Genomic DNA, 12,432 nt, shown 5'->3' on the forward strand with positions numbered 1-12,432 from the left:
TAAGCCATTAGAGTCAATATACGGTCCACGTTCCAAGCCCTGTGCCCGTGTTGAGCGATGGGTTTTGCGTCTTCAACCATATAACTTTAAGGTTGTTTATGTTTCTGGAAAAGAAAACATTGCTGATCCATTATCACGACTCCTGGGAAGCACAGCAATGAGAGAAAAACACTCGCATGAATCGGATGAGTATGTGAGATTTGTAGCCATCAGCGCCACCCCAAGAGCCCTGACTACAAGAGAAGTGGAGGAAGCTTCGGAAAAGGATTCAGAACTCATAGAGCTGAGAAACGCAATAGAAAGTGGACATTTTGAAAGGTGTATGACGTATGCACCTGTAGCTAATGAGCTGTGTGTTGTAGGGTTTTTAGTACTACGTGGAACGCACGTTGTTCTTCCGAAAACACTACAAGCACGAGCAATTTCACTGGCACATGAAGGACATATAGGTATTGTTGGAACCAAACAACATCTGAGAACAAAAGTATGGTGGCCTGGCATGGACAAAGCTGCGGAAAGATTTTGCAAATCACGTCATGGTTGTCAAATAGTGTCTCGCCCTGATGCTCCAGAACCACTGCAGCCTACACCATTGCCAGATGGACCATGGCAAGATCTAGGAGTGGATCTACTTGGACCATTGCCATCAAAACACTCAATCCTAGTTGTAGTGGATTATTACAGTAGGTATTATGAGTATGACATACTAACCTCCACCACCGCAACAGAAGTGATTGATAGCCTTGAGGATATATTTAGTCGACATGGACTTCCACTCACACTGAAGTCCGACAACGGACCTCAATTCAGATCAGATGAATTCAAGGATTTCTGTGTGGCAAACGGAATCAAACACCTGAAAACGATGCCTAAATGGGCACAAGCAAATGGCGAAGTTGAGCGCCAAAATGCTTCAATTATGAAACGTATCAGAATTGCACAGTCAGAAGGACTTGACTGGCAAAAAGAACTCAGGAAGTATGTCACAGTGTACAGAGGAATTGTGCATAATACCACCGGCAAAAGTCCAGCTGAGCTTCTGTTTAAAAGAAAGATGAGAGGCAAGCTACCTGATCTGTGGATACTGATCTTGAAGTTTACGACTACGATGCAGAGAAAAAGGGGAAATATAAACTGTATGCGGATAAACATTGCAAGGCAGAATACTCAAATGTAGCAGTTGAAGACCGAGTTCTTCTGGGACAGGACAAGATTGACAAGTTTACCACTCCGTTTAATGCAACACCTCACACAGTGGTCAGAAAAGCTAGAAACCAAATAACGGTTGAATCACCTACTGGAGCCCAATATACTCGCAACACAACATTCGTAAAAAAATATGTAGCGAGAGAAGCAGAAAACAAGCAGGACAGTAAGAAAGTGGATTGTGATGATGGTGCTATGAATGCAGAGCAACAGACAGTGTCAGAGGACTCAGAGAGGCTTGCACCTAATACTGTGTGTAACCAAAATGTGGCATATGCTGAGCCCCAGAGACAAAAGAAATTGCCTCAGAAATTTGCTGACTTTGTAATTGGTTGATTTTCTTAAACTGGTAAATGCAAATAATGCTATTTACATGTTCATGGTTTAAAAATTAGTAAGCAAGTTTAAAACAGGCTAAATAAATGTTATATGTGAAAGTTTAAAAATGGTATGTTGTTTGTTTGCCGATACAGAGACAACAGTTTGTCTTAAAGTGTTAAGGTTAAAGTGTTATAAGTCTATATGTGACTTTGGGGGGGATGTCATGTACTGGAATGATGCTCTGTATTTTTAAGAAATGAAAGTGCAATGCATACTGGGAGCGGAATGTTAAATATGTGTAGTGTGCTGGAGAACACGAGTAAAGATGATGTTCAGAATCCCGATTGGTGTGTGAGTGACTAAGTTAATAAGATAAACGAGGTATATAAAACAGATACACAACACTATTTTGAAGAAGAAACGGGTGATGTTGCAGAGAATAGACAGTGTTTGACTAAAGAAACTTAATGCAGCAGATGAAAGACACATCATGTTTACTTCTCTTCAACATTAAAATATGTCTAGCAGTTCTATCAGCAAAGAACTAGAGGAAACCACTGGAACCCAGGTACACCATCTGCTGTCTGAAAGAACTGCAGCCAAAAAGCCAAAACTCCAACATGGGGAAAAAGCCTAAGAGAGATTACATGAAGAGACAGAAGGATTTGAAAAGCCAGAAGATCTTTGCTTAGTTCCTTCAAAAACTGTGTGTAAGTGCAGGGTTATGTGCAGGTGATGAGCAGTGGCTGGTTTCCTTCATAACCTTTAGAATTAAGGCCAAACAGTTTTGGTTTCATCAAACCAGAGAATCTTGTTCCTCACAGTCTGAGAGACCTTCAGTGGGCTTTCATGGGTTTTGCCCTGAGGAGAGGCTTCTGTCTGGATACTCTGCTATAAAGTTCAGATCAGTTCAGAGCTGCAGTGATGGTTGTCCTTCTGGAACTTGTGTGTGTGTAATATATGTGTGTATAATGTGTTTGTGTGTGTGTGTTTGTGTAGGTGGTTACGATAGCCGTGTACTCCTTCTTTGCTTTCTGTCTGATTGGACGTCAGTTTGTGAAGCCTGAAAAAGCAGATGATCTGAAGGTCCATGTGGATCTGTATGTGCCAGTCTTCACTCTGCTTGAGTTCTTCTTCTATGCTGGCTGGCTGAAGGTGAGACTTCACTGAGCAGATGTTACTGTGGGCATGTCACAAACCACACCCCTTTCATCATGTCTCAGGTCATGTTTATGCACCTCAGTGCATTGTGGGTATTTTGTTGAGATGGTTGTTATGGTGATAACGTTGTGTGTTCAGGTCGGAGAACTGATCATCAACCCCTTTGGTGAAGACGATGATGACTTTGAAACTAATCAGCTGATTGATCGTAACATTCAGGTTTTTAATCATCATCACACACACACACACACACACACACACACACACACACACACACACACACACACACACACACACACACATTAGCATACATGCTATACTGGTGTAAATGTGATACTTTCATTCAGTAATAAAAAAAATCATGTTATCCAGAAATATTTTATTTTTATATTAACTAAAATCTCAAACATGGAACAGCACAGGAAGTGAACATAATGAGCTAATTTGCATATTAATGTAGTAAATCAGAGCATATATAAGAATGAGGAAGAGAATGAGGAAGAAGATGAGGGAAATGATGATTAAGATGAGGAGGATAATGAAGAAGAAGATGATGAGGAGGGAAAGGATGAGGAAGATGATGAGATATAGGATGTGGAAGAGGATCAGAAAGAAAATCAGGTTGAAGAAGAGGAAAAGGATGACGAAGACGAGGGAGAGGATGAGGATGTGAAAGAGGTTCAGTTCTGATGTGTAAAACCTCTATGTGTTCTGTCTCAGGTGTCGATGCTTGCTGTGGATGACATGCACCAGAACCTTCCTCCTCTGCAGAAGGATAAATACTGGACAAATAAAGCTCCAGGTCAAGCATTCACTTCGGCACAGCCCATCTTCATGGGCTCCACCTACGACATGAGGTCATTTCCTGTTTCTGATGCCTGTCTGATTTCTAACACCACACTCTCTCAGAGAACACACAGTCAGTCCACTGGTTAATGAAGTGTCACTACTCAGTCCAGTGTACGTCCAGTGTACGTGCATGTGTGTGTGTGTGTGTGTGTGTGTGTGTGTGTGTGTGTGTGTATAATCCTGATCTTCAGTTACACTGTCTGCATGCCACATCATTACATCATCACCATCACCTCACACACACAAACACAACTGTTTATACAATAACTTAATACAGTGCATTATGAAAAGATTAACTCCACCTTCACATGTTAAGCCACACCCCCAGCTGTGTGTCTGATGGAAGAACATGAATTTGAACACAAATGGTTTCTGAGTGCATGTTTTAAAGGAATGTATTAGGGCTGGTAAAAAAGCACCAACGCAAATTAATTTTAACGGCACTCATTTTATTCACCTGCTTTCTCCCAGTATGTGGACTGTAACAGCAGAGGAAATGGGACTATTTATTTCCTGTAGGCCAATGTGCCCACCCCGTTGCCTGCACTGGGGAAAGCAAACCATAGCCTCACTCTGCTTCAGCCTCAATACAAACCAGGAGTGAGGAGACTACCCACAACCACACACTCATTCTTGATGTAGTCTCCTGAGTACTAAGCACATTGAGAGACTGTTTCAGTATTACAGACCAGGATGTACTGTTCTGAACCAGAAGAAGAAGGCCTTTAAATATGGTAACCAGTGGAACTCATTCACACTTCAGTACACTGCACCCCTACCACCCCCAATTCCACTCTCTCGCTACCTGGAACCAACTGTACTGAACTCTACTGAAGACCTGCGCGTTGGAGCTGAGAGACCCTCTACAGCGCATTTATAACCTGAGCCTGAAACAGGAGAGGGTCCCTCAGCTGTGAAAAACATCCTGCATTATCCAAGTTTTAAAGAAACCATGCCCAGGAGAGCTGAATGACTTCAGACCAGTCGCCCTAACACTCACATAATGAAGCCCATGGATCGGGTGCTGCTACACCACATGAGGTCTCAGGTCCACCATGTCCTCGACTCTCTTCAGTTTCCATACCAGGAGAAGGTGGGAGTGGAGGACGCTATTATCTACGTCACACAGATTCCTCTCTCAAATAAGCACCAAAATCTGTCATGAGGCACACATCTGGCAATTGTTCCTTTGGGTGTCCTGATGATTTAAAACACAAAAATTACTTTGAAACAATTAAAAGAATATTTTGTCTTCATGCTCTATGAGTTTGGTTTATAAACATACATGTGCATAAAGCATTAATATTTGTCCATGTTGATTGGAGGATTAAAAACTTGAAAAGTATTAATTTAAGGTACATTTAGAACAAATTTAGAACAAAGTGCGATTAGGTTGTGATTAATCACGAGTTACCTCACGACAATCATGCAATTAATTGCGATAAAATATTTTAATCAATTGACAGCCCTAATAAATAAAAAAATAAGTCTCTCACATCATTTCTTTCTGACAAGAAAAGTACATCTAGACGACTAGACACATGACTGACAGATGAGACGTCACTGTTGGAGGAGGTGTAATAGTATGTATTGTGTGTTTCTTGGATCAGTGCTTTGAGAATGTTGATGGAGAAGTATAGAGAAGGACAGAAGGAGCTGCATTGTGTGTTTGAGGATTTAGAGAAAGCGTACGACAGGGTGGAGAGAGGAGTTGTGGTATTGTATGAGGAAGTCTGGTGTTTCAGAGAAGTATGTGAGGGTGGTGCAGGACATGTATGAGGACAGTGTGACAGCAGTGAAGTGTGCAGTAGGTACGACAGACTGGTTCAAGGTGGAGGTTGGACTGCATCAAGGATCGGCTCTGAGCCCTTTCCTGTTTGCAGTGGTGATTAACAGGTTGAAGGACGAGGTCAGACAGGAGTCTCTGTGGACTATGATGTTTAAGGATAATATTGTAAATTGTGGTGAGAGTAGGGAGCAGGTAAAGAAGAGCCTGGAGAGGTGGAGGTACACGCTGGAGAGAAGGGGAATGAAAGTCAGTAGGAGTAAGACAGAGTACATGTGTGTGAATGAGAGGGAGGGCAGTGGAGGGGTGCGGTTGCAGGGAGAAGAGGTGGAGAAGGTGGAGGAGTTCAGGTATTAGGGTGTAATTGTGTGTTTTTGTTGGATCAATGTGTAATTGTGTGTAATATTGTGTTTGTGTTGGATTAGGGTGTAATTGTGTCTTTAGTTGGATCAGTGTGTAATTGTGTATTTGTGATGGATCAGGGTGTAATTGTGTGTAATTGTATGTAATTGTGTATTTGTGTTGGATCAGGGTGTAATTGTGTGTAACAGTTGTTTGTGTTGGATTAATGTGTAATTGTGTGTAATGGTGTATTTGTTTTGGATTAGGGTGTAATTGTGTGTTTTTGTTGGATCAATGTGTAATTGTGTTTTTGTGTTGGATCAGGGTGTAATTGTGTATTTGTGTTGAATCAGGGTGTTATTGTGTTTGTTTTGGATTATGGTGTAATTGTTTCTAGTTGTGTATATGTGTTGGATCAGGGTGTAATTGTGTGTTTGTGTTGGATCATGGTGTAATTGTGTGTAATAGTTTGTTTGTGTAGGATCATGGTGTAATTGTGTATTTGTGTTGGATCAGGGTGTAATTGTGTATTTGTGTTCGATTAGGGTGTAATTGTGTGTTTTTGTTGGATCAATGTGTAATTGTGTGTAATGGTATATTTGTGATGGATCAGGGTGTAATTGTGTGTAATTGTATGTAATTGTGTATTTGTGTTGGATCAGGGTGTAATTGTGTGTAATTGTATGTAATGGTGTATTTGTGTTGGATCAGGGTGTAATTGTGTATTTGTGTTGGATCAGGGTGTAATGGTGTATTTGTGTTGGATCAGGGTGTAATTGTGTATTTGTGTTGGATCAGGGTCTAATTGTATGTAATGTGTATTTGTGTTGGATCAGGGTGTAATGGTGTATTTGTGTTGGATCAGGGTGTAATTGTGTATTTGTGTTGGATCAGGGTGTAATTGTGTGTTTGAGTTCGATTAGGGTGTAATTGTGTGTTTTTGTTGGATCAATGTGTAATTGTGTGTAATGGTATATTTGTGATGGATCAGGGTGTAATTGTGTGTAATTGTATGTAATTGTGTATTTGTGTTGGATCAGGGTGTAATTGTGTGTAATTGTATGTAATTGTGTATTTGTGTTGGATCAGGGTGTAATTGTGTATTTGTGTTGGATCAGGGTGTAATTGTATGTAATTGTGTATTTGTGTTGGATCAGGGTGTAATTGTATGTAATTGTGTATTTGTGTTGGATCAGGGTGTAATTGTGTGTAATTGTATGTAATTGTGTATTTGTGTTGGATCAGGGTGTAATTGTGTGTAATTGTATGTAATTGTGTATTTGTGTTGGATCAGGGTGTAATTGTGTATTTGTGTTGGATCAGGGTGTAATTGTATGTAATTGTGTATTTGTGTTGGATCAGGGTGTAATTGTATGTAATTGTGTATTTGTGTTGGATCAGGGTGTAATTGTATGTAATTGTGTATTTGTGTTGGATCAGGGTGTAATTGTATGTAATTGTGTATTTGTGTTGGATCAGGGTGTAATTGTATGTAATTGTGTATTTGTGTTGGATCAGGGTGTAATTGTGTGTAATTGTATGTAATTGTGTATTTGTGTTGGATCAGGGTGTAATTGTATGTAATTGTGTATTTGTGTTGGATCAGGGTGTAATTGTATGTAATTGTGTATTTGTGTTGGATCAGGGTGTAATTGTGTGTAATTGTATGTAATTGTGTATTTGTGTTGGATCAGGGTGTAATTGTGTGTAATTGTATGTAATTGTGTATTTGTGTTGGATCAGGGTGTAATTGTGTATTTGTGTTGGATCAGGGTGTAATTGTGTGTAATTGTATGTAATTGTGTATTTGTGTTGGATCAGGGTGTAATTGTGTGTAATTGTATGTAATTGTGTATTTGTGTTGGATCAGGGTGTAATTGTATGTAATTGTGTATTTGTGTTGGATCAGGGTGTAATTGTGTGTAATTGTATGTAATTGTGTATTTGTGTTGGATCAGGGTGTAATTGTGTGTAATTGTATGTAATTGTGTATTTGTGTTGGATCAGGGTGTAATTGTGTATTTGTGTTGGATCAGGGTGTAATTGTGTGTAATTGTATGTAATTGTGTATTTGTGTTGGATCAGGGTGTAATTGTGTATTTGTGTTGGATCAGGGTGTAATTGTATGTAATTGTGTATTTGTGTTGGATCAGGGTGTAATTGTGTGTAATTGTATGTAATTGTGTATTTGTGTTGGATCAGGGTGTAATTGTGTATTTGTGTTGGATCAGGGTGTAATTGTATGTAATTGTGTATTTGTGTTGGATCAGGGTGTAATTGTATGTAATTGTGTATTTGTGTTGGATCAGGGTGTAATTGTGTGTAATTGTATGTAATTGTGTATTTGTGTTGGATCAGGGTGTAATTGTGTGTAATTGTATGTAATTGTGTATTTGTGTTGGATCAGGGTGTAATTGTGTATTTGTGTTGGATCAGGGTGTAATTGTGTGTAATTGTATGTAATTGTGTATTTGTGTTGGATCAGGGTGTAATTGTGTATTTGTGTTGGATCAGGGTGTAATTGTGTATTTGTGTTGAATCAGGGTGTAATTGTGTATTTGTGTTGGATCAGGGTGACTGATGAGGACGTGGAGGAGGCCTGGGCTGATTATAAGATGCAGACGTCAGGCGTTTGGCCTCCAGCTGCACAAAAACAGAAGAAGAATCGAGGAGGAGAGAAGAGACTCTGCTGCTGCTGCAGGACACACACATCATCTGCTGAGAACACACATGAGAGAGAAGCTGAGGGAATTAACATGATCCAGACTGAAACACACACTCCAGCACAGTGTGAGGAAACCATGCAGACGCAGACAGAGACGCAGATGCAGACAGAGTGTGTTCTGGCTTTAGAGCCTTCTGATGGCGATCAGCACGCAGATCAACACGTTTCAGATCTCCGAGAGACAAGACGCCATCAGAATAACATGACAGAATAACCACACACACACACACACACAACAAATACAAACACATACACGCACAGACACACAACTAATAGACACACACAAACATCTTATACACACAACTTCATTTTGAATAGTGTAATGTGTGTAATGGGTACAGTGTGTGTACGGTGTGTGTGTAGTGCATTTAGTGTGTGTTTACAATAAAACAAAGATTTGGCCCAGTGTGTGTGTGTGTGTGTGTGTGTGTGAGAGTTAATAATCCTGATCTTCAGTTACACTCCATCTGTACTTCTACATCATTACATCACCATCAGCTCATACACACCATTTACACTCAAACGGTTTCTACAATAAAATTACAGTAAATGCAAAATTTACAAATTACAAAAAAGACAAACTCAAACTTCACATGTTCCATGTTTATCACTGAACCCTTTAGAACCTCAACACTGATGGAACTGTGATGGACATTCAGTGTTGAGGATGAGGTTCCCTTTTGAGTCTGGTTCCTCTCAAAGTTTCTTCCTCATAAAGTCTCAGGGAGTTTTTATAAACTCTTTATCTCTGTGAGCTGCTTTGGGAAAATGTTAGGCCACACCCCCTCACTGCGAGTCTGCTACTGAGGAAGAACATTTCAGTATCACTTATTAAAAGTGTAAATTTGAAGATAATCAGATAAGTGAATTTTACAATAAAGCGGTACAGAATCTTCATGCTTTTTTTATTTTCAGATTTTCCACAAATGCACATCATTGGTTATAGAGGTCAAGCCATGAGCACAAGTACATGGTCTGTTCGCCCATCACACTCCAAAAGCTGAGATCTGAGACTTATAGCTCAAACATCATTGGAGATCATTTTCTACAGCTTTTCAGTATGATAGAGAAACTACTCTCAACGTGAAAAATCTGAGACGGGGGAACATTTCACCCAAAAATATGACCTCCTAAGTTCTTTACGAAGTTTACAGAGTTTATAATGGAGACACTCTTTGGGGTAAAGGTTTCATTTTTATTATTTCTTATTTCTGTGTCCCATTACTAATATATATATAATGTATGCAAGAGAAGCATTTATAAAGAGACTGTGAGCACATGTGGTCTGCTACAGGGGTGAGTGTGAACCCACATTCAGAGACGCAGACCTGATGAAAATCCATGGTGATTTTATTGCTGAAAAAATACTGCAAAATGCGCAAAAATGTAAAAGAAATAAAACAATAAAAAAAAAAAAAATCCAACACACTGGTGCAAATAGTGCAAAAGATTCATCTGCAATAAGAAAATACAGGAAACCAAATCTGCAAAAATGCACATGCGCCAGAGACTTTTAGGAGACAAAGCTAACAAAAAGCACACAAAAAAGCACTAGGAAGACAAACAAACTTGGGTGTGGGGAAAACTGAATCTGATGCCGAGATTAACAATATTAATTCTACTATTTATAGACTGCATTAACAAACTCCACCTGGAAGCAATAAACACAACCTGGTGGGAACTAAAAACACATGGGGGGGTCATTACCCAGAACATCCCACAGATCCTGACAGAGATGTCATATGATATTAAACATGTATTCTGATCAATGAGGAAATCCTCAAAGCCCAGTGGGTTCTTCATCAAGATATCAATTCAATCTTCTTTTTCTTTCGGCTGCTCCCATTAGGGGGCGCCACAGCAGATCATCCATCTCCACAACCCCCTGTCCTCTACATCTGCCTCTTTCACACCAACTACCTGCATGTCTTTCCTCACCACATCCATAAACCTCCTCCTTGGTCTTCCTCTTTTCCTCCTTCCTGGTGTCTCCATCCTCAGCATTCTCCTACTGATATACCCCATGTCCCTCAAGTCAAGAAGTCAAGAAGCTTTTATTGTCATTTCAACCATATATAGCTGATGCAGTACACAGTGAAATGAAACAACGTTCCTCCTGAACCCAGGTGCTACATAGAACAACATAAAACAAACAGTACAGAACAGAAAAACACAGGGCCGAGAACTAAGATCCTCGCCACATAAAGTGCATGTGTGCAGCTGGTGCAAACAGTGCAAAAGACAACACAAGACAGTGCAAGACAACACAGGACAGTGCAGGACAATACACAATATATAAAAATAAAAATAAAAATAAGTGTTCAGTGTAAACAGAATTTGTGCAATTCAGCAGCAGCAGCAATCAAAAATAAAGTGAACAGTGACCAAAGGATTTGGACAGAATAGTGTGCAAAATAACAAGTCCCGGAATCAGCAACAGACGGCATGTAAACATTTTGCGATCGTGAAAAATGTGATTAGTATTGAAAACCTGGGTGAACGAAGTGTATGATGGGTGTTGAGTCCGGTTTGTGCAGATCAGTCACACAGTTGTGTGTAAGTGTGTGTGTGTGTGTGTGTGTGTGTGAGAGAGAGTTCAGTTCAGTTCTTTGTTGAGGAGCCTGATGGCTTGCGGGAAAAAACTGTTGCACAGTCTTGTTGTGGCGGCCCGAATGCTTCGGAACCGTTTCCCTGATGGTAGGAGAGTGAAAAGTGTGTGTGACGGGTGTGTGTGATCGTCCACAATGCTGTGTGCTTTGCGGATGCAGCGTGTAGTGTAGATGTCCATGATAGAGGGGTGAGAGATTCCGATGATCTTCTCAGCTGTCCTCACTATCCTCTGTAGGGTCTTGCGATCCGAGACGGTGCAGTTCCCAAACCAGGCAGTGATGCAGCTGCTCAGGATGCTCTCAATGGTCCCTCTGTAGAACATGGACAGGATGGGGGAAGGGAGATGAGCTTTCCTCAGCCTTCTCAGGAAGTAGAGACGCTGCTGTGCTTTCTTGATGATGGAGCTGGTGTTAAGTGACCAGGTGAGCTTGTCCGCCAGATGAACACCAAGGAATTTGGTGCTCTTGACGATCTCCACTGAGGATCCAGAGATGATCAGTGGAGAATGGTCACTCTGTGTTCTCCTGAAGTCAACAACCATCTCTTTGGTTTTGTCCACGTTCAGAGACAGGTTGTTGGCTAAACACCAGGCTGTTAACCGTTGCACCTCCTCTCTGTATGCTGACTCGTCGTTCTTGCTGATTAGACCCACCACGGTCGTGTCATCGGCAAACTTGATGATGTGATTCGAGCTGTGCATTGGTGCACAGTCGTGAGTCAGCAGAGTGAACAGCAGTGGACTGAGCACACAGCCCTGGGGGGCCCCAGTGCTCAGTGTGGTGGTGCTGGAGATGCTGTTTCCGATCCGGACTGACTGAGGTCTTCCAGTCAGGAAGTCCAGGATCCAGTTGCAGAGGGAGGTGTTCAGGCCCAGTAGGCTCAGCTTCTCGATCAGGTGCTGAGGAATGATTGTGTTGAATGCTGAACTGAAGTCTATGAACAGCATCCTTACATAAGAGTCCTTGTTATCCAGATGGGTGAGGGCCAGATGAAGGGTTGTGGAAATAGCATCGTCCGTGGAGCGGTTTGGACGATATGCGAACTGCATGGGGTCCAGTGCGGGTGGAAGCTGGGTCTTTATGTGCCTCATGACGAGCCTCTCGAAGCACTTCATCATGATGGGTGTGAGTGCAACGGGACGATAGTCATTGAGGCAGGAGACAGAAGACTTTTTCGGCACAGGAATGATGGTCGTCGTCTTGAGGCACATAGGAACAGTGGCGCTGCTCAGGGAGATGTTGAAGATGTCAGTGAGGACATCTGCTAGCTGTTGTGCACATTCCCTGAGCACTCTGCCAGGAATGTTGTCTGGTCCAGCAGACTTCCGTGGGTTAACTCTGCATAGAGTTTTCCTCACTTTAGCTGTGGTTAGACAGAGCACCTGGTCACTGGGAGGAGGGATAGTCTTCCTCGCCACCATGTTGTTCTGCAC

At 41.3% G+C, this 12,432-nt stretch overlaps 1 protein-coding gene across 2 annotated transcripts in view; it reads left to right on the forward strand.

Moving 5' to 3' along the window:
* The window catches only part of best4 (bestrophin 4), a 24,250-nt gene extending 15,035 nt beyond the window's left edge, over positions 1-9,215 (forward strand). For both annotated transcript variants that reach the window (XM_083548019.1, XM_083548018.1), the window contains 4 exons: positions 2,527-2,682; positions 2,827-2,907; positions 3,409-3,545; positions 8,238-9,215. In XM_083548019.1, coding sequence (XP_083404145.1) covers positions 2,527-2,682; positions 2,827-2,907; positions 3,409-3,545; positions 8,238-8,604 — 741 coding nt within the window. In that variant the 3' untranslated portion in view covers positions 8,605-9,215. The remainder of the gene's footprint in view (positions 1-2,526; positions 2,683-2,826; positions 2,908-3,408; positions 3,546-8,237) is intronic.
* Positions 9,216-12,432: the final 3,217 nt, after the last annotated feature.

The sequence above is a fragment of the Silurus aristotelis genome, assembly GCF_946808225.1.
Source record: "Silurus aristotelis genome assembly, chromosome: 8".
Lineage (NCBI taxonomy): Eukaryota > Metazoa > Chordata > Actinopteri > Siluriformes > Siluridae > Silurus > Silurus aristotelis.